General features: G+C 47.7%; 8 protein-coding genes across 8 annotated transcripts; 4 read left to right on the forward strand and 4 right to left on the reverse strand.

The window, feature by feature from the left end:
• Positions 1-102: 102 nt before the first annotated feature.
• SAMD00019534_087820 (hypothetical protein) lies at positions 103-1010 on the reverse strand (the record flags this gene model as incomplete). The annotated part of the gene is made up of 2 exons (XM_012896139.1): positions 103-873; positions 963-1010. 2 exons carry the CDS (start codon positions 1008-1010, stop codon positions 103-105), a joined length of 819 nt encoding a protein of 272 aa, XP_012751593.1.
• A 645-nt stretch (positions 1011-1655) lies between these two features.
• SAMD00019534_087830 (hypothetical protein) lies at positions 1656-3183 on the forward strand (the record flags this gene model as incomplete). The annotated part of the gene is made up of 2 exons (XM_012896140.1): positions 1656-1747; positions 1839-3183. The coding sequence occupies 2 exons, from the start codon at positions 1656-1658 to the stop codon at positions 3181-3183; spliced, it is 1437 nt and encodes a 478-aa protein (XP_012751594.1).
• A 437-nt stretch (positions 3184-3620) lies between these two features.
• Positions 3621-5145, reverse strand: SAMD00019534_087840 (hypothetical protein; the record flags this gene model as incomplete). The annotated part of the gene is made up of 3 exons (XM_012896141.1): positions 3621-4355; positions 4600-5037; positions 5143-5145. The coding sequence occupies 3 exons, from the start codon at positions 5143-5145 to the stop codon at positions 3621-3623; spliced, it is 1176 nt and encodes a 391-aa protein (XP_012751595.1).
• A 1111-nt stretch (positions 5146-6256) lies between these two features.
• On the forward strand, positions 6257-6710 carry SAMD00019534_087850 (hypothetical protein; the record flags this gene model as incomplete). The annotated part of the gene is made up of 2 exons (XM_012896142.1): positions 6257-6480; positions 6554-6710. 2 exons carry the CDS (start codon positions 6257-6259, stop codon positions 6708-6710), a joined length of 381 nt encoding a protein of 126 aa, XP_012751596.1.
• A 354-nt stretch (positions 6711-7064) lies between these two features.
• Positions 7065-7712, forward strand: SAMD00019534_087860 (hypothetical protein; the record flags this gene model as incomplete). The annotated part of the gene is made up of 1 exon (XM_012896143.1): positions 7065-7712. The coding sequence occupies one exon, from the start codon at positions 7065-7067 to the stop codon at positions 7710-7712; it is 648 nt and encodes a 215-aa protein (XP_012751597.1).
• A 201-nt stretch (positions 7713-7913) lies between these two features.
• On the reverse strand, positions 7914-10872 carry SAMD00019534_087870 (hypothetical protein; the record flags this gene model as incomplete). The annotated part of the gene is made up of 2 exons (XM_012896144.1): positions 7914-7980; positions 8057-10872. 2 exons carry the CDS (start codon positions 10870-10872, stop codon positions 7914-7916), a joined length of 2883 nt encoding a protein of 960 aa, XP_012751598.1.
• A 606-nt stretch (positions 10873-11478) lies between these two features.
• On the reverse strand, positions 11479-13723 carry SAMD00019534_087880 (hypothetical protein; the record flags this gene model as incomplete). The annotated part of the gene is made up of 3 exons (XM_012896145.1): positions 11479-12112; positions 12200-12358; positions 12435-13723. The coding sequence occupies 3 exons, from the start codon at positions 13721-13723 to the stop codon at positions 11479-11481; spliced, it is 2082 nt and encodes a 693-aa protein (XP_012751599.1).
• Positions 13724-14634: 911 nt separating this feature from the next.
• SAMD00019534_087890 (hypothetical protein) lies at positions 14635-26528 on the forward strand (the record flags this gene model as incomplete). The annotated part of the gene is made up of 6 exons (XM_012896146.1): positions 14635-15821; positions 15899-18335; positions 18418-18823; positions 18893-19382; positions 19453-23576; positions 23653-26528. 6 exons carry the CDS (start codon positions 14635-14637, stop codon positions 26526-26528), a joined length of 11520 nt encoding a protein of 3839 aa, XP_012751600.1.
• Between the last annotated feature and the right edge of the window lie 16 nt (positions 26529-26544).

Raw genomic sequence — 26544 nt, forward strand, 5'->3', positions numbered from 1 at the left:
CAAAAAGAAATCGACGTGTTGGTCTAAAATTTTGGTGATTGTGATTGATTGAGTGCACTGAAAAAGTGATCAAATATCTGGTTGATTATATAAATATATATTTTAATGTGGATACAGATATCCATCATTCGAATTCAATATTGGCAATACTGATACGCGGTCCAGGGATAGACAGTACTCAAGGTCTTTGTCGCAGCCAAGTTTGGAAAGTCGTTTGAAGTGTTCGGCTACTTGGAGATATTGATATATTGGATTGGTTGAAGACATGGCTACTCCCATTGCCGCAAGATATATTGACTCGGCGGCTTGTGCAGAGTCACATTGGATGTTGAATCCAATGTTGGAACTACGAAGGGCATTGATCACGGCACCCGCGAACATCGTGTCCTCGAGACACATGGCGTCGCGCCAACCTGCACATGCCAACACCACGTTGTTGCGTTTGGCAATGAGGTGTGATACTACCGCGGAAAGGTTAACAAAGGCGCCCGTCAGGATCTCGCCTGGTCCATGGGCAATGGCCATCGTCAGCAACTTGGTGCCATTGGTTGTGGTCAGCACTAGAGTCTTGTCGCGAACAAGTTCCGCGGGATACTCGAGTGGCGAGTTGCCGTGTAGCAGTCCTGGCGCCACACGACCCTCTCGCTCACCGGCTGCGATGGCGCGGTCTTCGCCAAGTTGTTTGACCAGCTCTATACACTCGGACACCTCGGCCACTGCCTTTACACGCGTGGCACCTGATGATAGTGCAGTGGCAATAGTCGAAGTTGCTCGAAGTACATCAATGATCACTATTGTTGTATGACTATCTATATGTGTGTTCTTTAACAACAATGGTGACAATGAACAATATACAGATGGTTGTTGTGTCGTCTTTGTCATGTTGTTCGTGTTAGTGTTCGTGTTTGTGATCGAGGGAGTCGTTGACGTTGCCGGCAGCTGTTGTTCAGCCACCACCATACCATTGGTGTGTTACTAATGTTAATGTTGTTGCTCTCTGTTGTTGACATTTACTTCTTCGTTTGTCGTGTATCGTGTATATCATAATATCATGTGATCATGTGATTGATTGATGAGTGGGTGAGTGTGTGGTGAAGTGATTGATTGGAGTGCACTCAAAATAGATCAGACACCTTTATCAATCAATCTTAGTGATCACACTTTAGTGTATTTATATGTATGTATGTGTGTATGTATGTTGTCCAATATTGAATGGATCAATAAATCAATCACTCTCACTCATTTGACAAGGCGAACGATACTATTCGTACTTAGTTGACACACCCCACCACTAAAGGTTGGTCAGGTGATGAATGGATGGATGGATGGATGATGGGTGATGAGTATACATTGATACATATATACATCTATTTTAACAATCAACACAACAACTAATTACATCTAAACACCATCACTCTTTATGTGTAATATATATATGTTTGTTTGATCAACAACAAACAGTTGCATCATATTAATATCGCATTTGACCTTATTGATTATTTGATTGATTGATTGATTTTATTATATATTTGGAATATAGGATATTAAGTAGTTGTAGTAGTACTTTCCATTCAATAATATTATTATTTTAATTATTATTATTATTATATATATTATTTATTATTTATTATTTCCAGATTATTTAACACCAGAAGATGACTGTTTCAAACAAGATTGGTGATCCAGAAGAGTTATATACAAAGCAAGAAAGAATAGGTAAAGGTTCATTCGGTGAGGTATTTAAAGGGTAGGTCATCCATCCATCACTTCCAAATTAGGAAGTTGACAACTCAACTGCAAACTCACACACATCCACTCAATCAATCATATGATCAAAGTATAAATAAGAAGACCAACGAAACTATTGCGATCAAGATTATAGACCTAGAGGATGCAGAGGATGAGATAGAGGATATCCAACAGGAGATCAATGTGTTGTCTCAATGTGAGAGTCCATTCGTCACAAAGTATCAAGCTTCCTATCTCAAGGGCACAAAACTGTGGATCATTATGGAGTATCTGGCGGGTGGTTCTGTGCTCGACTTGATGAAACCAGGCCCACTGGACGAATCATACATCGCTATAGTGTTACGCGAGTTGCTCAAGGGCTTGGAGTACCTGCACTCAGAGGGCAAGATACATAGAGACATCAAGGCCGCCAACGTGTTGCTGTCGGCAAATGGCGACGTCAAGCTGGCGGACTTTGGTGTGAGTGGCCAGCTGACAGATCAGATGACCAAGCGAAACACATTCGTTGGCACCCCATTCTGGATGGCACCCGAGGTCATCAAGCAGACTGGCTATGATTCCAAAGCTGATATATGGAGCATGGGCATCACCGCGCTGGAGATGGCCAAGGGTGAGCCTCCCCGTGCCGACCTACATCCAATGCGCGCACTATTCCTCATCCCAAAGGATCCTGCCCCAACGTTAGAGGGCAACTTCTCAAAGGCATTCAAGGAGTTTTGCAGCCTGTGCCTGAACAAGGACCCCAACCTGCGTCCCACCGCAAAGGACTTGCTCAAGAACAGATTCATCAAGACCGCCAAGAAGACAAGTTGTCTGACAGAGTTGATTGAGCGTCGACAAAAGTGGATCCACTTGAATGGCGCCTCAGCCGATGATGAGGAGGAGACCGACGAGAGACAGAGGACTATCATTAATGACGACGGCGGCTGGGACTTCCCAACAATCAAGGGACCAAAGACTACCACCCCTGTCATGCCCGCCGCCAAGCCCGCGGCCTCAGCGACAAATGTTAATGGCAAGGTTGACGAGTCGAGGTCGCGTTCCAATCCCACCACTCCAAGCGCGCCATCACCTTCAGTCACATCAAATGGACGTCCTGCACCCACCAACAACACACCAGTTGCCGCTGCACCTGTGGTGGCATCCACCACTACACCCGCGCCAGTATTGGCCACAAGCTCACCGACGCCCGCTGGAAATGGAGCATCATCGGATAGACAGGTGACCGCCAATGGGGCACAACACCAGCCCAGAGCCAGCGCACTCACCTCTGTCATCTATCCCGTGCTCTCCAAGCTGCTAAAGAGTACACAGGATGAGAATGTCGTCAACGCATTGGCGCAGCTTAAGATGGCATTTGACAACGCCGAGAAAACCAAGCCTGGCATCACTCACATGATGATCGCTCAAGTGATTGAGACACTCAAGAGATGACCTTCCTGACATCATTCTTTCCTAATTTTGCTCTTGCTCTCTCTCGCTGGCTCGCTAACTTGTTTCAACTTGGGAGTCTATGTCCGTGACACGGACGTCACTCCCATGTCCACATGGCATGGCCATATTGCCACTCTTGCCCCTGCTTGCTTGCTTGCGTCTTGTAATTACATCCACATCAACTAATAAAACCTGCTGACCATGTCCATTCATTCAAACATTGCGATCGCTATTGTTAAGCAACACATGGTAGATAGATGTCTAGCCGACGGACAAAGGTTGGCTATCCTGTCCACATGCATGCACCTCTATACTTGAGGTGTTGCTGTGGATGGGGAGGTTTAATGAGAGTGTCGGGAGGGGACGTGTTGTGGCCACAGACAGCATGTCGCCGCCTGCCCTCAAACACACGCTCCTCCCGCCTATAACGAGAGTTCTTACATGATTGTACAACAATGAGTCTTCTTCTTGGTAGGGAGCACAGCGTGCTTGGTATCCTCTGGTCGCTGCTGATGGTTGAGACGGTAGTTGGACGTGTTGTTGGGATCGCCCTGCTGATGGGGTCGCAGCTGCTTGGCGTCGTCGTGAGGCTTGATGTGATGTGGACTGTGGATCACGCCCTGGTCCTTCTTTGAGCTCTTCTGATTCCATGAGCCCGACTTCTCGTTGTCGGACGACGCGGCAATCACCGACGCCGTCTCTGAATCCTTCGCGGGAGGTGGTGACATCTCATTGTCGATTGGTGAGTCTCTATTCTGTCTGTCATTTCTCGATCGACTGGCCTCGGCCTCCATCGTCGATGGTGATAGCAACACCTTGTGCATTTGTGGACCTTGGTTGGACACATTGACATTGGTCTGGGCGGCGGCTGCTGCCTCCCAGTCAAACATAGTAGCGTCGTTGCCTCCATGCTCCAGGTAGCATTCAGTCAGCAGGTTCTGTAAATATACATAGTTGGGTCGCTCTTCGTAGGTGAGCGTCTTGAGATGGTGCATGAACTGCTCAAACTGTCGCGGCAGATGCTTGACCAGCTCGGTCGTGTTGTACTTAATCTTCATCTCGCCAATCTGATCCTTATCCTTCAGCTTGCGCCACGGCAGCTGGCCCTCGGCAAACTCCACCAGCACGTAGAATATCGACCACAGGTCGTCGCGTCTGCCCAGATCCTTGGACTGATGTGAGTTGATCGAGGCGTAACGCGCCGTTCCACGGAAGCCCGTAAACTCACGTGCCTGTCTAACCTCGCCCGTTGCCAACACAAATCGTCTTGCCAGTCCAAAGTCGAACAAATATGTTATATGTCTCTTGTTGCTATTCAATCCAATTGCAAAATTAGACTGGATCATGTGGTTGATTGATTGGGGTATGGGTGAGTGAGTGGAATGAATCCATATTTGATCAATCAAACAAACATACAGGCTTAACATCACGATGTAGATAACCAAGATTATGGACTGCTTCGAGTGATTGGATCATTTGGATACCAAGCTTGAGTGTGGTGGTCATGGAGAACTTGCCATCGGACTGTCGTCTTCGGAGCTCCGAGAGGTTGTCGCCCAACAACTCCATCACCATATAGTTATAATCGTTGTGTCGCCCACATGTGATGAATCTGCATACATATGGACAGGCTTGGAGCTTCTTGAGCACGGCCACCTCGAGCTTGAGCACCTGCTTCTTGGTGTCGATCTTCTCCACTTTGATCGCCACCATCTCATTATTTATAATATTCTTTCCAGAGTATATCTCGCCGAATGCGCCCTGTCCAATCTTCCGCATTACAGTCCATCGTCCCTTTATCAGGCTGTTGGTAGTGAAGCCAACTGTCGTAGCTGCCTGTTGCTGTGGTTGTTGCTACATTGATTGATTGTTTGGAATATGATTGGGAATATGATTGGATTAGATTGATGGATCTGGATGGTCATCATGGGCAGATCCCATCACATGATCAAACCTTACCATTTATATTATGTTGTATATATATATATATATATGTATATAGAGATGATCAATCAAACCTTTGGTTTGGTCAAGAGTAACACTGGACTGATCGACTTGTGTCAAGTTCCTAATCAATCACTTCGCTCACTCTCACTATCAGGTGAAGCTCTTCGTGACTTAAGTGATTGATTGATTGATTGATTGATTGTGATGGATGAATACAAAAGGCGAATGAAAGAATGATTGATTGATTGACTGGACTGAATGAATGAACGCTGATGTATAAAGTAATGATTGCCTGTTGTGTATGTGTATGAGTATTGGTGTATGTGTATTTGAATGAATGAATGAATGTGTTTGAAATAGAGTGTATACCTTGTGCTACTTCCCTCCCTCACATCACATCACTGACACACACAGAACAGAGAGAGATAGACACACACACACAACTTTGGTTGAGATTGAATGGCAATATGGGGGGTTATGCTTACATCCATCAATCCAATCCCTGACTGAATGAATGACAAACAGAACCACAACCATCGCCCAATCTCGTCACAAAGGGTGCGATCACCATCATCATTCACAATTGTTGCTGTTTTTGTTTTGTTTGTTGATGCAAAGATTGTGATCCACTCAGATGGTCACCTTCATCATAAATTCGAACTTCTAAGCTCAACACTTGAGATTGGTTCACTGATACAAGTTATATATCATAGTTATAATAAACAATAATTAGTATAGTTAATATATATATAATAACTACCATCAAATGTGATAATTGATATATAACAATGAACAGTTTATACATATATTTGTTAATTACTATCTATCTTCATTTCATGAGCTTTGATTGACTAAAAACACTTCTAAATTTCAATGAAGGGGGAGCTCTTGGTCAATTTGGATTGGGTTCTGCAAGACCCGCGGGTTTGATCAATTCCAACTCGTTTCAATCAATCATTTCTTGTGTGAACTAATGTCCAGACATCATTATTTAAAGGACAATGATCGTCCTATTCATTCCATAAACAAACAATCAAACAAACAATCAATCTCAATCAATAGTCTATATATATTACCATTTATTCAATTAAATATGTCAACTGGAATTAAACTTGCAAACAACTGTATGGAGGTATTCGATCAGATGAAGATGAAGCATCAGTATGGTATTGTTTTCTATAAATTGAATGATAACAATACACAGATAGTTGTTGATAAGACCTTTGGTACTGGTACACCATTCAACACATTCCTCTCGGAACTTCCTTCCACCGAATGTCGCTACGCATTAGTGGATTTCACCTACACCGACAACACTCTCGAGAAGAAGAAGTTAGTCTTTGTATCTTGGTATGTCATCAAATCACGAAGCAATCCAATTAATCAATTCTGATATTAATTATAATAATCATTCTTTTTTTAGGTGTCCAAGCCAATCTAGTATCAAGTCCAAGATGATATATACAGCATCAAAGGATGCACTCAAGAAGGCTTGTGTTGGTATCCAAGCTGAGATCCAAGGATGTGACATCTCAGAGGTACAAGAGGAATGTTTCATCGAGAAGATAAATAGATTATAATAACTTGTTTTCTTTGACAATTCCATTCTTTATGGTCCACCTTATAAAATAAATATGTTAATACATATACATGTATATTTATTACTTTGAATGAATGAAGATAGAGACACGTCAGTGTTGTTGTGTAAATAGTGTAGATCTACACTATTTATTTGTTGCAAAATCTCAAGATTCAGTCGCCTCGGATTTTTGGTCTCCAAGAAACACAGTTCGCGCTTCTTTTTCGCATTATCCCCTCACTACTATCAACTCTTTGTTCGGTGTTCATGAACCAACTATCATAATAACTTCATAATAATAATAACAGATAATCATATATATTAGATACAATAGAATACAATAAACATGTCATCTATGGAAGAGAGAAAGAGAAAGATGGATGAGTTGGCAGCAAAGAAAAGAAGTGCTGCACCAGCTGTCGCATCAAAATCTGCAACTTCGTCATCGTCGTCTGGAAAATCAAAGCCAACGACGATGACCAAACCAAAGCCAGCGGCTAGTGGAAGAGTGGCATCTGAATCATTGTCATCAAAGAAGGCTAGACAGGAGGAGGCCGACGAGGACCAGAGTGGCAACGACAGCTACGACGAGGGCGACGGATTCATCGTCAAGGACAGCGAGGAGGAGGTGGTCAGCGACGACAGTGACGAGGACTACGAGCCATCAGAAGAGAGCAGTGAAGATGAGAGGAGGAAGAAGAAGAAGTCAAAGAGCAGTCATTCATCATCGGCATCGTCAAAGAGCAGCAGCAGCAAGGGCAAGGAAGTGGCTGCCAAACAATCAAAGAAATCAAGGAGAGGAGGCGATGACAGCGACGAATCAGAGGACGAAGACGAGGCTGGCAAGCTCGAATACCCATTCAAGGATATGCCCACAACAAGGACACGTCCCAAGCCAAACATGCTACAGTACAAGGCACCACCAGTGGATCTTGACAATGAAGACGACGAAAGCTACGAGGAAGAGGAGTCCGATGAGGACTACCAGAGTGATGATGAGTAGAGTAGAATAGAGACAAGAATGGAACTGAATGGCCTACCTACCTAACTCCCAACAACAACCAACGCAATACACAAACATCATCCCCTCTTTGAGATGTATATTATAATATTATATATATATATATATTTATATATTGATTGATTCTGGATGTTACATGTATATCCATTATTAATTGAATGAATCAAATGTGACTAACTAGTATCACTTGTTGCCAGGCTCATTTGGAACCGGATATAAACCTCTGACTTGTTCATTACAGCTTAGACATCTAAATATTGATTGATTGATTGAATGAGTGAGTTAGTGAGTGATTGATTGATGTCATCGCCATCAACTTGACTTACCTGGTGGCCAGACCATCTGCCATTGCTTGACGAATCATTGCCTCTTGACAGTTCTCACAACAGGTGTGTCCACATGGTGCAATCATCTTGGTGATCAGACCTCGGTTGCACAGCCCACACATATGTACTCGGTTATTGTTGTTGTTGATGGCGTTGCTGATGACACCACCCCATGTGCTGCTGTTGGACAGCAATGGCATACTCCTGTTGTTGATGCTGTTGTTGATGTTGTTGTTGGGCAGCGAGATGTTATTGGCGCTATTGTTGAGTTGTCCTTTGTTGACAACTGGACCAACAACATTGTTGTTGCTGAGGACCGGAGAGGTGTTGTTGCTACCACTTCCAGTGCTACTGCCACTACTACTGCCGCCACTACTATTGAGCTCACTTTGGACACCGCCGCCACCCTGGCTGCTATATAGTGTGGCACGATCATTGACGCCAACTCCACTTCCGCTGGCACCAAAGGGCGGTTGGGGCTTGCCATAGTTGACGCGGATGATTGTGTCACCAAGCTTCTTGCCGTTGAGTGATTGCAGCGCCATGGTGGCATCGGCGATGTTCATAAAGTTGACAAAGGCACAGGCCTTTTTGCGGAGGACCCGCACCGACTCGATCTCACCGTACTTCTCACACTCCTTGCGGATCTCCTTCTCCGAGAGATTGTCGCTTACGTTGCCAATGTAGATTGCACGCGACAGTTGGTTGAGGGTCTCAGGGGTCGTAATCAGAGTGCTACTGCCAGTGGACGCGTCGTCCTTTTGATGGCGAAAGTTGACCACGATGAACTGGCTGCCAATTACCTGGTTGTGAAGGTTCCTGCGAGCGAGCACCGCGTGTGCGATCTCCTTGAAGTTGACAAAGGCGCAGAAGCGGTCATGTAGGATGCGTACCGATTCGAGCTCGCCAAAGACGCCAAACTCTGTCTTGAGGTCCTCCTCATGGACGTCTACACCAATGTTGCCAACCCAGAGGATGCGACTTGGTTGTTCATCCGAGACTGAATCCGTTGCGTTGGCGGCAGCAGTGTTGATGGTGTTGTTGGTAGTAGAGTTGTTGTTGGTGTCCTGCTGCTGTTGCTGTTGTTGTTGGGTGTTGCCTCCATTGTTCATCGTCTGGAACTCAAACCATGACAGCTTGACCTTGTTCTCAGGTAGATTGATTGTGGCAGTGGAGTCTTGAGGCGACCTGATCTCCTTCTTTTTCTTGAGACGATCCTCTTGGGAAGCCGAGAGTCCCTTGGCGACACCTCCAGCGTTGTTGTTGTTACTGTTGTTGTTGTAGTCGCCACCAACACTCCTCTTCAAGTCTTTGGTTGAGGTGTTGAGTGAGGGGAAGTGTGTCTCGTCCAGGAAGTAGTTGGCATTGTTTGTGGACTGCTGCTGTTGCTGCTCTTGATGATGCTGGTGCATGACTGGCGGCTGGGGAATCAATGCGCATTGGGAGGCAGGTGTCACCATTGGTGGCTGTGGAGGTGATTGGCGTGCCATCATTGGCTGTGATTGCTGCACGGGTGTTGGGAGCGCCGAGTTGGACGTGGTAAGCAGCGGGGACATGGCTGCCAATGGAATAGAGTTATTCAATAGTTCACTAGACAGTGACTTCTTGTGTGAAATAGGTGGTTGTTGTTGTTGCTGTTGTTGTTGAAGTTGTTGTTGGAGTTGTTGATGAAATTGTTGTTGTTGTTGTTGTTGGAGGAGTGACTGGAGTTTGGATTGGGACGTGGAAAGGGAGTACTGTTGTTGTTGTTGTGGTTGCTGCTGCATTGGTGGCGGCATCTGATTGAAATATTGTGGCGAGAACGATGGTAGATTGAGATCAAGCGAGCTCTTGAGGCCAGCCTGCAGACTGTACATGTCCAGGTAGTCGATGCCGCCGTTGGCCACCGAGGCCGGAGTGGAGGGCGCCGAGGATTGGAGCAGCTGATTGCCAGAGAACAGCTGGCTGAGGTGTGATGGCGACATGGGGTGGGCCATGCCAAGCAGTGGAGATTGCAATATATTGCTGTTGCCATTCTGGCCTGCGGCCGAAGTGTTGCCATTTATATTATTTACATTGCCCTTGATTCCAATGACATTGTTGTTGTTATTGTTGTTGTTGATTCCATTTCCAAAGTGGTCAGTTTGGTTGTTGTTCATCAAGCCGCCAAAGCCTGATCCATTGGTGTTGCTGTTGTTGATGTTGATGTTATTGCCAGACATATTGAGACTGCGATGGCCACTGTTTTGGGAAATGTAGGGAAGCCTCCCTCCGTTGGTGAAGGAGTTTGAATCGTCATGTTGTTGTTGTGGTTGGTAGGAGTACCTGTCCACATGATCACTCTTGACCTGTTGTTGTTGTTGTACTCCATTAATATTATTATTATTATGATGAAGTCTAATATCAGATGACTCATCATATGATTGATTATACAATTGTTGTTGTTGTTTCTGTTGTAAATGTAATATATATAATTGTTGTTGCTGTTGTTGCTGCTGCTGTTGCTGTTGCTGTTGTTGTTGTTGTTGTTGTTGTTGTCCACCAAAATATTGTTGTTGCTGTTGTTGTTGGAGCATCCTTGACTTTTGTTGTTGTAATGTATCATTCATGTAGAGGCCGCCACTTCCATTTCCGCTATGCATCAAAGGGGATGTGATCGGAGGTGGTACACCACCAACATATCTTGATGATCCATTATTACTAATATTATTATTATTATTAATGTTGCCTATATCACTCCACATACCACCACCGCCAACAACACTGTTACTGTTGTTGATGTTGTTGGTGTTGGCATGATGATGATGTTGTTGTGCATCATGTAAAGGATATGACATATCTGTTGTGTATATGTATATATGTATATAAATAAATAACTTATTACTATGTATATGTATATGTATGTATGTATATGTATATATATTAAAAAGGTAATATGAATGTGTTGAATGGGATCAGTAATGATTGAGAAGGTACACCCTCATGAAGCAATGATTGCTCAAATTAAATGGAGTTGTGTAAAGGGGTGCGACTGAGTGTGTGTGTGTAGGAGTAAGGGATAAAAATAAACATTGAATGTAAATTTTGTGTTTTTGCATTCATGTGCCTTTTGACCTCTTTCTCAATCAAGTTGGGGGGAGGTGAGTGAGGGGGTGATGGAAACGGCGCGCCAAAGGGAGGTGCTGTGCGCCCCATCTTGATTTAGTCATGTAGCTGTTATGATGATTGATGGAGTATGTCGGAGAAGCTCATTGGCGTATACATACACAACCACAATCAAACTCAATACTCTACCTCTCTCTTATATCAATCTGAAAGGGAACGCAACATTGAGAATATGTTTGAATTAATGATTGATTGATTGTGTGTTGTGTTGAATCAATCGATCTAGATCTTTGTTCCAAGATATATATGTATATTTGATATGTACAATGAATGAATGATTATTTTGGTTGAGTCCTGGATTGTTGTTGTGACTCAAACTCATCATCTTCGTCATAATCATCTTCGTTATCGTCTTCAAAGTCATCGTCATCCTCGGAATAGCCAAGACCTTCGCCATCATCTTCATCGTCATCATCGTCCTGGTCCAGCAGTTCGTAAGCTTCATCCTCTCCACCAGTGTCCATTCTCGCAGCCTGTTGTAGTTGGAACATGAGGTTTTGGCCCATGGGTCTAAAGTCCTCGTCAAAGGCCTCATCATTGTCGGCATTGTCATCGTAGTAGTTGGAGTCGCCCATCATGCCATATTCGTCCATGTCATTATTGTTGTTCCCATTGTTGTTGTTGTTGTTGTTGTTGTTGCCATTGTTTGCATTGTCACCATAGAACACTGGCTTCAACTTCTTGGCCTTGGTGGACAATGTCATATTGTGTTTCAATTTGAGTTGCTGTTGGATGCATACCCAGTCATCCTTATTGAACCAACCAAATTGTTTCACGCATATCGGACTCAGAGGATGATTGTTGATGTACTGCTTCATCTTCTCGTCGCCCAAGTCGCAAAGCTGGAAGTAATAAGAGCCCTTCAATGGCTTCTCTGTATATGTATAGTCATAGCGTGGCGGTATATATCCCCTATTTGATTGATTAATTGATTGAATGAGCGGGGAGTTAGTGAGTTGCCAGGTTTCAATCAATCAATCGTCCATGGTCCAAACATACTCGGTTTGGCTCTGTGCCTCTGGGCCTTGATGAGTGAATGTGTTCATCTTGGCTTTGAATCCTCGTCTTGGAGTCTCAAAGTTCTTGCGATGTCTCCATGGTGTCGGTGCTGGTGCTGACACGTCTATCTTGTCTGATCGGCACTCAAACACTTGATACCTATTCGTTTGATTGATTGGATGAGTGAATGAGTGAATGAGTGTTCCCGGATCACGTGACTTGTTGATCTAGTTACATTCTTGATGCTGGTGATTGCCTTGGATCATATCCAAGTCGACAGTATGTGAGCCTGAATGGGCCGTTTGAGAATAAGTATGAGATGGTGCCTAGCAGCCTGATAAAGAACTTGAGATGACCGCCTCGCTTCTGATAGTGGTCCTTGAGGACGATCGATAGCCATGAAGGTCGCTCCTTCAGCAGCTCCACAAGTATGGCATGCGACTCACGACACACCTTGTCGTTCATGAGACCCTGTGGGACTGGACGACCAACGATTGGCACCTCGCCATCTTCAAACCTGATGCTGAACGGATTGTGGATGGTGTAGGTCGACTTGCGGGTGCTGAATGTGCGAGTGTCTGGATCGAATGTTGCCAGCGGGTTGGTGCGGAAGTGGTAGGGCTGCGGCTTGTCGACACGCGAGAAGATCGAGGGGATCACGTTGAGCTCCTCGTCGCGCATGTCCTTGGGCGTCTCGCCAGCGAACGAGCCGGCCAGGTCGTCGGTCTGTTTCTCGCGCACCGTGTACTGGAAGTCGGCCATGCCGTTGAACTCAATGGTCGAGGGCACGACCGCGATGATGTCCGACTCGAACGAGGCCGGCGCACCGGTGTCCTGCGCCGGCGTGGGTCGGACGCGCAGCAGCATGTGGCACGTGGGCACGCGGTCGCCAAAGGCCGCGCGGGTGTTGAGGTAGTCTGGGCGGTACTTGAGATGGAGGTACTGCTGCTCGGTCGACTTGAACACCTTGGCGATGCTGTTCAGGCCGCCCACCATCTCGACGGCGCGGTCAGGGTTGACGACGTTGCCCGGGAAGTTGATGCCGTAGTACACGTTGGTGGGTATGTTCTTCTTTGGCGCCTTGCTGTACTCGGGTAGCTTGGTGGCGTACTTCTTGCGGATGTATGCGCTTGGGTTCATTGACTTCTTCACACTGAGGTCAAAGTAGTTCTTTACCTCATCGCTAATATTCTCTCTCTCGTCGTCAGGTGAGTCATCGTCAAGTTGCTGTTGTTGCTGCTGTTGCTGCCTCTGTTGCTGTGTTGCCAACTTTGCATGTTGTTTGCCAATCTGTGATTCTATACGTCTCCTAAGTTCATCCAACTCTTGTTGTGTTGGTACTGCAGTCTTTGTTGTTGTCGTCTCAGTCGTAGTCTCAGTCGTCTCAGTCGTGGGAGCTGATTCTGTACTATCGATGTTCATGTTGTCATTATCATTGTCTATTGATGGACTATTGTCATTGTCATTGCCTCCCTTACTACTACCAGTACTACCTCTACCTCTACCTCTACCTCTACCTTGCATTGTTGTTGTTGGCTGAGAGACTAAATTACTACTGAACTTCTATTCATGAGCAACTTTGACTTTTGGCGCTTGCAAACAAGTCACCTGACATCTGAAGATGGTGTGATCATTTGGCGAAGTTCAAACATGTACAAAACAAACAGATAAATAACATTTAATATACATTGCTTCGACGATGACATGAAGGCCAAAGGCCAGAGCAATTCAGGCGATGACACAGCAACAACATCAGCAACATCAGCTGACACGACATTCTTAACACATATCTCTTCTCATTCATTCTTTCACTCATATTACTATCACTAGCTAGCTTATATTCTTTGTTGTGAATGAACGAATGAATGAATGAATGAGTGAATGAGTGTGTGAGTGAGTGGTGTTGGTGTGACATCGATCAACATCATGTGTTCAAGACAACAATGTTGCCTGATGTGGACATCGGATGGAGTATCCGCATTCAACTATTATAAGTGTGTGTGTGTGTGTGTGTGTTGTGGTTGGTAAGGAACACACATCAGCATCGGATGCGGACATGTCCCAAACACTCACGACTGTGAGAGTGGCAGTCAGACATGGATGGATGGATGGATGGATGGATAGTGAAGTCAGAGTTATGAAGTTGGCAATGACACATGACACCATTTACACACTACTGCATCTACACTCACTACACTTTCATACAGATACTAATTATTATTATTATTATTATCTCATATCATTAATTAATTATATATCTCAATCATAATATCTTGAGATTATTACATTATTTAATATATTATTAATTATCCAGGAAACATTTCCAATCAATTCCAGGACCAATCAATCAATCAATCAATCATTCAATCAATCAATCAAACAGAATATAGCATAGCTTAATATATACAGACAGACAGACAGACAGCCAGGCGATAATGGTATCCAAACTTCTGCCAAATATATTGCAGAAGCTACTTGGCAGGTACATCGAGAACTTGGACACTTTGTCCATTCCGTTCTGGAAGGGCGAGATTGTGCTGGAGAACTTGAAATTAAAGAGCGATGTGTTTGATACCGATCTGCCATTCCAACTGGTGAGTGGCGTGATCAAGCGTGTCGTGATCAATGTGCCACTGCTCAGTTTCCTCAAGGACCGCATCACGGTCAGCGTCGACGGCGTCTTCCTGCTCTTTGATCGCAAGGACATTGTGCAGGCGGCAGCCAGCGCGTCGTCCGCGGGCGATTCGCACGAGGACCTGCTCACACAGATCTCCAAGTCGATGGACGTCAACGCCGGCGAGAGCGGTGACAGCATGGCATTCAAGATGATGAAGTCACTGGCCAAGTGTCTGCTGCTGCGCGTCAAGAACGTGCACATCTGCTACCAGGACTGCAAGACGTCGCCCAAGGAGCGCTTCTCCGTGGGCATCACCATCGAGGAGTTCAACTACGAGTCGACCGATGAGCGATGGATCCCCCTGCCGACGGGCAGCTCGGTCAACGTGCCCGAGGCGCACAAGCTGTGCTCCATGTACAACTTTGCCATGTACTGGAACTCGGCGTTCCGCGAGACCAAGCTGGTGACCAAGGACGACATGGACGTGGTGCTGATGCACTCGATCAGTCGTCAGAACATCAAGATCGACAACAACTACATCATCGAGCCCATCTCGGGCTTCATCAAGATGTGCATCAAGGACGAAGCCAACGAGACCGTGTCGAACGAGGGCGTCAACCAGCAGATGGTGACCAAGGTCGAGGTCTACCTCGGTCTCAAGATGCTGGACGTGCGTCTCATGGACGTGCAGTACCGTGACATGCTCAATCTACTATTCTTCATTCACGACTGGAAGAATGTGTCGCGTTACAAGGAGTTCAGGCCCAAGGTGCCTGTGCATGGCAATGCATCAAAGTGGTGGCAGTTTGCCTACAAGGCCATCCTACATGACATTAGGAAGCAGAAGGATCAAGTGTCATGGCAAAAGATCGAAGAGAAGAAGTACCTGAGGAACTGCTACATCAAGATCTTCACTCAGAAGTTACAACACAAGCGTGTCACCAAGGTGGAGGAGAACATACTTGTTGAGATTGAGAAGAAGCTATCCTACGAGGATGTAATATTGTAAGTTATGATAGCATGGCTGATCAATGTGCATGCCCGTCCTGACCACCCTCCAATCAATCAATCAATCAATCTAGATTCCGCAACATCACTGAACGAAGTGTACATATGATGAAGATGAAGGAGGAGCGAGAGAGTCCAGAGGCGAATAGTGCACAGAGTTGGTGGAGTGGTGGCTGGATGGGCCTGTTGGGTATTGGTGGCGGCACCAATCAGATCGACTACGACAAGTTCATTCTGTCGAATGATGAACTGTTGTTCCTGGACAAGACACTGGGCCTCAACCTGCCTACGATGGTCACTGGTCGAGCAATGAACATCGTGGCCATAGACGCCAGTCTCAATCTCAAACATATATGTCTCAACATCATCGATTGGCAGAGTGAGGAGCTCCAATCTACGCTGGCCTCACTCGACGTCATTGAGGTCAATCTCGGCTTCACATCCGATGGCCTTGGCAACACATCGATTACAACGTCCATCGATGGCCTGAACATCCTGGACAAGGTTAGCACCAACACCAAGTTCGAGAACATCGTCGTCGAGAAGAAGAACTTTGACTTCTCCGAGCACTCGTCGGCCTCGTCCATGCTGAACCACAGCACGGCCACCGGCTTCCACAGCAACAGCAGCAATGGCGTGACACCAATGTTATGGTTCTCATTCTCGGAGAACCCGCCCACGTCGATTACTGATTGGAAGATGGAGATGAAGCTGCAGCCATTCTACTTTGTATACAGCAAGTCGTTCTTTGACACGATGTTCCAGTTCTTCACGCATGCCAACCAGGAGGCGTTGAACGCACTCAAGTACTCCTTCCTCAAGAAGCTCAAACTGCTGCAGGATCAGATCATGAAGGAGTTGCGACAACTTGTGCGCAACCAAAAGGCTGCCGACTTTGTCTTTGATATCTACATCCCCAGCGTGATCCTGCCCGAGTCCATCGACAATGAGAACAGTCAACTGTTGGTCGTGAGCATGGGCCATCTGGTGCTAAAGAGCCAGCCGATCGACCAGGAGTGGGACTGCCACGCACTCATTGAAATGACTGACGAGGATTTGGACACTGAGAAGCATACCAAGTTGAACAAGATCCTGAACGACCGAATCAAATGGTGGCGCGATCACTGTATGATGCCCTACGTCGAGGAGCCAGTCGATGTCGGTATCTTCTTCAAGCGCGAGCAGTGGCATCAGAAGTTCCTGGACGCTCTCACGCGTCACGGCGGCGAGTCCGACGTGGACCGCCCGTTCATCAAGGGCGACGACCTCAACCCGGACCACCCCACGGTGATCTTCCAGGAGGACGAGTGGAACTACGAGCAGCTTAACATCAACATGGCGCAGTTCTACGAGGGTATCACAGTGTTGCTGAGTAACACGTACCTCAAGATATGCAAGTTCTCCGAGCTGGCCAACTATCACTACATCGTTAACCCGTTCAACTTCCAAATGTTCCTGCAGCTGTGCTCCGACCCGTTCAACCTGTCGATCCCGCAGCTCGTGTGCAACTCGCTGCTGACCGACCTCAAGATGGAGATCGCCGACACGGACATCTACGAGATCAGCAAGATCGTCGCCAAGTCGGGTCTGCTCGACTACTTTGTCGACATGGATACCAAGTCGTCCAAGGAGCTGGCCGAGCTTTACGACAACGTGCAGCTGGAGAAGCCCAGTAAGAAGACACTAGACATGCAGCTGCACGTGCTCTCCGACACCAAGTCCATCCTGCACATTCGCAAGATGACTAAGGAGATGCTGTCCAACTGCGTGTTGCTCAAGTTCATGTTCACGGCGTCCAAGATCGAGATGACACTCAACTACGAGACGACCGAGAAGCTTACCACCAACATCACCAACGTGCGTTGCAAGTCGCTGGCCAAGTACCTGCACATGGAGGTGTTGCTCAACATGGACCACATCAGCGTCACAGACACTCATTCACTCATCCCAATGTTGTCGATCTTCCCCCTGCCCAGTGGACTGGGTGGCATTGCAATGGACTCGATACAATCACCCATGTTGCCGTCGCCCCGCATGTCCATTGGCATGTTTGACGATGACAACATACATCCAGTGTCAATCCATTTGGTGAGCATCAGCAAGGAGTCACTGGACTATGACTATGTTGACTTTGTCGCATCGCTCAGCACACAGTGCGTGCGCGTCAACCTGCCCAAGGAGTGCATAATGTCGCTGATCAAGATGGGCGGTCGCACAGTGGCCGATGCCAATCGCTTCCACGAGAAGAAGAAGTCCATCCTCACGGTGGAGGGAGAGCGATATCAATCTGTAATGGATGAGGCGATGCACCCAAAGCCCACCAAACACAAGAAGCTCTCGGAGAAGTTGGACGCGGCAGAGTTCGATCCCAACGATCCCAAGTCCAAGATCACCGTCAAGATCCCCAGCTTCATGCTCATCCTCTGCTCTCGTAATAACGACGTTGCCTCCTTCCAATTCGACGACATTCAAATATCCGGAGTCTTCCAACTACCCTTATATGACTTCACTGTATGTATAACAACAATCCATGATTGATCCACTCAACCACACTGGAACTAATCCATCCATCAATCAATCAATCAATATCTAGCTCAAGCTTAGAGACATGAGATATCTTGCACTGGCAGAGAATGATCGTATGCATCAGAGGATATTGGAGAGCATGCAGGGACCGACATCGCAGAAGCCATTGGTCAACATTCATATTGTTAGTCATGATATATCAAAGGCCAAGGAATGGGGCTACAACGTATTGCTCGGTGTGGCAATTGGCAAGCTACGACTCGTGTTGGTCATGCAGACCATTAACACGATACGTAACTTCCTGTTTGACATCCAACTCTACATGAAGGAGCATTTGCCAACACTATACGTCGTAGAGACTGAGCCCGAGGCTGGCCCAGCAACAGAAGCCGAGGCAGCAGCCAAGGCCGAGGCCGACACCGACGACAGGCTGATCAAGCCTGACCAAGAAGTGGTCTTTAAACGTCGAGCCAGTATGTATCCGCGCGATTAGATTGACAACATTACCTCATCACTAACTCACTCAAACAATCAATCCTAAGTTGTTCGACTGGACTTCTACCTTGAGGGAGTTGTCTTGGAGATACCAAAGAATCCAAGGTCAAGAGATAGTTTGATCTTGGATGTCAAGCCGATATCGTTGTGGATCGACCAATCAGACCCGACAGCAGATATCGTCCATGCTCGTATTGTGGGCGTTGACATTGGATCAGTTCGTGATGGTGGCAAGATCGAACCAATTGTATTGGTACCAATGAAGATTGATTGTACACTGATCAAGAAGTTGGAGACATCGTTGGAAGCACAGACACTGTTGCTCAAGGTAGACTTGGACTTTGTTCGTCTCAAGCTCACTCAGTTCCAGTACAACCTAGTCTACAATGTCGTTTTCCAGAACCTCAATCAATCACAAGTACCTGCGCCCATCTCCACCACATACTCCATCGAGCGCCAGAGTAAAGTGATCGCCATCAATCTCAACATCAACAAGTCCACAAGTCTGGATCTAGTCGAGGTTGACAAAGATGCAAAGTAAGTACACTTTGGAACTATTCCATCACCCATTCAATCACTCACACATACGCTCATTCAATCACATTAGGGAGAGTTACTTGATGTCGTTGGGAATGGATCAACTCAAGATGGACATTGATTACTTCAATAATGGTGATATTGAGTTGTTGATTAGTAGTCACTCGCTGGCCATCAATGACAAGAACTCACTTGGTGGCAATAAGGCGTATGAACTACTGAGAGCCATGCCCGAGGATCACTTTGTCCAACAGTTCCCTATTATGACATACAAGACCAACAATAATATCAGTGAGATAGAGATCAAGCTGGACAAGATGATCATGTTCCTCGAGTTGCAATGGCTGGACAAACTCAGTGTGTTCATGGTGCCACTCCAAGACCCCGACGTTGTATCCACCCCACCCAAGGTACAGGCGTATCGCGATTGGAAGATGGTCATGTCACTGATCATCTCGATCAAGGAGGCCGACATCATGATTGGCTGCACCAAGGAGGCCAAGGGAGTAGTCCTGATGCTGTCGTCCGAGGTCAACATTGACATCAAGACAGGCGACGACGGACTCATGAAGATCTTGTTGGGATTCAAGTGCAACAAGGGTCTGCTGAGCAATCAGGACCAGCAACAGGACAACACATTGATGAAGCCCAAGTTTGTCACGCATCAGAGTCACACGACACTTGGCCGATGGAACCATCTCAAGAAGACATCCAAGCTGTTCATCGAGGCATTCCACACGTCGCTCTACATGTGTCTGGTGCCCGAGGGCAATCAATTCTATTTCTGCGAGTTGGACAAGATGCATGTGGTCTTCTCAGGTCGCGCCTATCGCTACCTTCTCGACCTCTACGAAAGCATCCAGGCCATACTCCTCACTCGCCAACAGGCGGCCCTGGAGGCTGGAGATGGTAGTGGCAGCAATACAAGCGGTCAACCAATCAACAAGAGTGTCTCCCCACTCGAGGTGCCTAGCTACCGCGCCACGATCTCCAAGTTCAACAATGTCCAGTCGACACCAATACCCGGTGTCATGATCAACAACATGGGATTGCCAATGTCTCCGCATATGCGGCCAATAATGTCGCCCAGCCTTCTCCCCTCGCCACGCCACACGCGTTCAGTGTTCTACAACGCGTCGCCTTCGTCCTCCCCCGACCAGGTCAACAAGCTGTACCATCTCAAGTCGATGTCGGCCGAGATGATACGTACGCACCAACTGCGTCTGTCACAGAAGGCCATTGACACGGCGGGCCAGTCGGTGCTGGAGAAGAAGCAACTGTTCACAATGTTCTCGCTCAGTCTCAAGAACATCGAGGTGATGGTCGTCGACGACCTCAGCACCAATCAGATGAACTCCCCACTGTTCAACTTCCGACTCTCATACGGTTTCCTCAAGCTGTTGATCAAGACCAGCATGGAGATCGAGCTCAACTCGGTCATCAGTCTGAACTACTTCAACAATCGTATCGCCTATTGGGAGCCATTCATCGAACCCTGGCATCTAAACACTCGCGTGGTCTTTGGCAAGGAGCTGGACGTGGACATGGAGTCCAAGGACTTGCTCAATCTCAACTTCACCATCCCGCTCATGGACAATGTCAGTCTGTTCCTGTTGACGTACAGCCAGGAGTTTGGTTACCCCTGGAACATGATAGCCAAGCCGCCCATGCAGGAGGAGGCCGACCAGAAGGTGTCGCCCAATGCCGTACAGCGCAAGTCCCTCACGGGCAAGATCCGCAAGATCAAGTCGATGAAGCGATCAACATACGCGCCATTCCACGTGCGCAACCAGACAGGATCAAAGATTCGCTACAGGCTGGAGACACACGATGGCAAGCAAGTAGAGGGCATAGTCAATGAGGGCCGGAACAACGCCAAGCACAACATGGTCGTCGTCGAAGGCTATGGCGTGTTCTACGACTTGATGCCTGGCGAGTCCATGCCGATCAAGTTCTCCCAGGACGTCCAAGTGTCACTGGAGACGTTCAATCAACTTGTGCTCAGCGTAGAGTTGCTTGGCATCGAGAAGACAATTGGCGTGCCACTGGACAAGAACAAGACGTTTGAGTACCCCATCGTACTCGACAGCACCACCTCATCCACGCTGCTCGTGGGCATTGGTATCAAGAACGGCACCAAGTACATCACTCTGCGTCTACCCGTCGTCTTCCAGAACTTGACCTGCTTCTCCCTGGACATCGCCACGGTCAACACGGGTGTGGGCCGCACACAGCCACCCCATCTATCAGCCATCCTATCACAGCACCAGACCAAGTCACCCGTCGCACTCAGTCGCATCAAGAACGCTCTGATCAAGCTGCGACCCTCTGGCGAGGACTTCAAGTGGAGTGAGGAGACCATCGACCTCACGGACCTGGCCGCCACTGGTCGCGCCACTTGCTACTCAATCAATGGCAAGCGCGTGGTCATCGTCCGCTGCTTCATCAAGGAGAAGAGATACGGTTGCACCATACTCAAACTTTGCCCAATGGCCAAGATCAAGAACTTGTTGCCACATCCCATTTCTTACATCCTCAGCTCAAAGGTCGATGACAACATACCTCGCATTGAAGGTCAGCTCGAGGTCGAGACCAAACAGGAGATCTACGACCTTCCCCTCATGGACAAGTTCAAGGTGCAGCTGCGTATTGGCGATCCGGACAAGGCGGTGTGGAGCGAGGAGAAGTCGCTGGTCGAGCTGCTCAACTCACAGACGATCGACAACATCTATGTGCCTCTGGGCGAGCGTTCGATTTACATCAACATCGAGTTCGAGTCGAGCAAGGGCGTGCGCAAGATCATCTTCTACAACCAGTATTGGCTGTTCAACAAGACTGGCCTCAACCTGTTCTGCAAGAAGACCTACAAGACCAAGGACTATTACGAGGGCTCGATCTCACTCAATCACAGCGGCGACGCCCTGGACAAGCACTCATGCGGTCCTATCGCTCACACCCCGCACGAATGGTACGCCGACCACCTGAACAAGGTGGACCCGATCCTCTACTCATTCAAGAAGACCAAGGACATTGCTAACCTGATCCAACTTCGTGTTGGTGGCGACTCCGTATGGTCCAAGAAGCTGTCCATCGCGGCAATTGGCGATCGTGGCTGCGTCACCATCCTGTCCAAGAAGCCCAAGACCATGGGCTGCATCTCCAACGACAACATTGTCGAGTACAATATCGGCATGTCCGTTGACCTGTGTCCCAACCTCAAGACCAAGATCGTGGTGTTGGCACCGCGTTACATCATCTACAACAAGTTCCCCTACCCACTCATCTTCCACCAGGAGGACACTGACCAGTACATCACCGTGCCTCAGGAGCAGAAGGTACCGTGGTACTACTTCATGGCCGGACCCAAGCAGTCGCAACTGGTTACCGTGCGACTGGATTGTCCTGGCGCGCGTTGGTCCAGCCCATTCGACATCAAGCATGTCGGCGACAACTCTTTCCGCATGTATACCCAGACCGATGAGCACGCGTCCGAGTTCAACTTTGCCCAGTTCATGAAGGTGCAGACGTGTCTGGAGGGTGCCACATTGTTTGTGATCGCAGCCGAGTTGCCCATCCCCCCGTACAAGTTCAACAATCAGACGCAGTTCCCCATCGTTGTCAATCAGAAGAAGTGTGGCACGCCATTGCGCATCGAGCCAAACGAGACGATACCCTTTGTCTGGGATGAGCCACAACAGGAGCACATATTGGAGGTCAACATACATGAGGGACACGCAGATCAGAAGACATCGATCAAGGTCGACAAGATCAAGGTGTTCAAGCCTATCGAGTTCCATCATGATGGCAAGGTCATTATGATTCGTGCGATCGTCGAGCCCGAGGAGTCGACCCGTGTGCTCACTCTGACCGACTCGACTTATCACGCAGTGCGCAGTGAGGATCTCGAGGAAGAAACATCGAGACAGTTCTTCCGTATGCGATTCGCAGGCATTGGCATATCTTTGATCAATGCCAACCCCACCGAACTGCTCTACGTCAGCATCAACGACATACTTATGGAGTACTATTACAGCAACTTTATTCAGTCGATTGAGATGAAGATCAGTGCCATGCAAGTTGACAATCAACTCTCCAAGGTGACGCCATTCTCCCATCCAGTACTTCTTTTCTCGGAGAAGACTGAAGGTGAGATTGAGCACTTCCTTCTCATCAAGATAGTCAAGTCCAACAAGAGTAAGTACCAATACATCGTATCAACCATTGATACATCATGGACTAACCACCCACTCAATCAATCAATCAATCATAGTGGTCAACATTGATTACTTCCATCAAGTCAAGGTTGAGCTACAAGAGCTCAATATTAGAGTGGAGGAGAGGTTCCTTTACGTGTTGATCGACTTCTTTAACAGTTTGGACTTCTCATTCTGGACTGGAAACAAAAAGACAAAGAAGGCATTGCATAATATTGATATGCTCAAGCCAATCTACCATGATCACATTGGTGATGGCTTCATCGATGGCATGCTCAACCGTGCCCTGCCCACCATCTACGGCAAGAAGCTCTACTTTGAGGACTTGTCCATCTCACCCATCAGCATGTTCCTCACATTCGACCTCTCCAAGACGGGTGGTGCAGCATTCCGTGAGATGGAACCACCCGTGGTCAAGGCATTCCGAAGGATTGGATTCGTGTTGGTCAGCTTCCAGCAGGCACACATCTTCCTCAATCAGTTCAACTTCACCCATGCCTTTGGCACCAACGAACAGCTTCTCAACCCGCTGTTTGGCCATTACATGTCAGAGGGTCTGTCCGAGGTCTACAAGATCCTGGGCACATTCAACTTCATTGGTAACCCCGTGGGACTTGTCAAGAACTTTGGCATTGGGTTCAAGGAGTTCTTTGTCACCACAGGCCGTGGCATCGTCAATGCCGACAACTCATTCGGTGGCGCCATCAAGACTGGCTCCAAGAGTCTGATGAAGCACACCGTCTATGGACTGTTTGACTCTGGCGCCAAGTTCACATCGTCCTGCGCCAAAGCCCTCTCATCCCTATCCATGGATGAGCAGTACATCTTGAAGCGTACGTTCATCACTGGTGAGATACCGCGCAATGCTATCCAAGGTATCTCACTTGGCAGTCGTCTGTTCCTCATGTCGATACAGCATGCTCTCAAGGGTGTGGTCTCACTGCCCTACATTGGAGGCAAGGAGTCTGGTACAGTTGGCACGATCAAGGGTATTGGAAAGGGCACGGCTGGAGTGGCACTCAAGCCTCTGGCCGGATGCTTTGACTTTGCAGGCAAGGTCACCGAGGGTGTCAAGAACTCGACCCATCTCAACATTGAGCGCACAAGGGTTCGTTACCCGCGACCATTGTTCTCAGACACACCTCTGCGCATCTATGATGATGGTGAAGCATTTGGTCACTTCTTGTTCCTCACCAACATCATCTCGGCAGGCAAGCTGCGTCATATTGGACCAACCCCAGGCTCAACCGGCCATGGTCAGACACTCGCCGAGATGATCTCCTCGAGCGAGAAGTATGTGTCCCATCTTATTTACAGGAACACAATGCAGACGGTACTGTTCACCAACAAGAGACTGGTGTTGCTGAAGGACCCCGATGGATTCAGAACAAAGTTCGACGTCAAGTACTCGGCCATCTTGCAGGTGTTTGAGGAGGACTTCTGTGTGCGCATCAAGGTGAGCCAGGCGCACAAGTTCCGTCTGGTCAATCCACGTCGACGCAAGTCGTACCGCATCAAGTGTACGGGTGAGGAGAAGCACTACATCTACAACAAGATCATTGAGATACTCAAGATCTACAAGCCCTACGAGAGTGATCAAGACATTGAGGGCAATGGAACACACATGCCCTATGTCGAGGATGTCCACAAGCGTGGTCTGGGCTCCACCTCTGCCGCCGGACTCCAACTGCCCCAGAACAACAACAACGCATTGGTCAAGAAGCCCACCGATGTGTTCATCGAGTATGATCCAGTCAAGCCTGGTGAGCACATGATATTGCCAATCATTGTCAATGGCAATGGTGATCAGAGTGCCAACGAGACTATCAAGTATCTTCTCAAGAACTCACAGCGCACCAACATCGCTCAGCCCATCTATGTCACGCGTGGACACCCCAGAGACAACATACCATCTAGGATGTTTGATGTCTTGGACAACCCGATCATATCCACAGACAGCGCATTCGCTGCACAGCAGGCCCCACCACAGTACCCTTACCCGTATCCATATGCCAACCCATATGGATCAGCCTATCAGTACCCACCACCTCCTGCACAATATGCATATCCATACCCAGCATATCCTTACCCATACCAATACCCTCCAGGTATTGTCGCAGGTGGTGCTCCCCAGCTTCCACCTCCTCCACCTCCCACTCCAACCATTATCTCGCACACTCCTTTGCCCATCCCTCCAACGCCGACCATTGATAGCAATGTGACCAAGCCCCCAGCCAATATCCCACCTCCCCCAGGTCCAGCTCCAAGGATAGCGGACCTAACTAAAGATGATGAGAAGGAGGTGACAAAGCCTACAGCCCTTCCATCCAAGTCCCCATTGAGACGCACCAGTTCCAAGGACTCGATGGACGGCTCAAGATTGAGATACACACAGACCGAGTACAAGTCACCTCTGTCCAAGACGGCCATCATCCCAACCAAGCCTGTATTTGGCTCCAAGTACAAGAAGCCATTGAACGCACTGTACAACACCTCGACTTATGAGTCACTCAAGGCAGAGGAGCAGCCAGCACAACCGTCCTCACAGTACCGTCCCAATCCACACCGATCACTCAAGCATCTGAACGACTATCCAACTTATGCGCAGAGCCTGGCCACAGCCGAACCCACCAAGGGCGACGGCGTGTCCGAGGAGCGTCTGCAAGGCTATCAGAAGCAGATGGAGAAGCATATGGACAACATGATGCATATTCAACAGATGCAGATTCAACAGATGCATCAACTACAGAAGAATCAGATCGAGTTGCAGAACATCATCTTCCATCAGATGATTCCCAATCGTGATGGTACCAGTGGTGGCAGTCAGGCGCCAGGTGTCAAGGTTGAGGAGTTAAAGATTGATCACGATCAACTAGTGTCCTCAGCAGTACATAACATCAAGGAGAGTATAGGAGGATCTGCATCAAGATAGATAGAGTGATATATGT

Source organism: Acytostelium subglobosum, assembly GCF_000787575.1.
Source record: "Acytostelium subglobosum LB1 DNA, scaffold: scaffold19, whole genome shotgun sequence".
Classification (NCBI taxonomy): Eukaryota; Evosea; class Eumycetozoa; order Acytosteliales; family Acytosteliaceae; genus Acytostelium; species Acytostelium subglobosum.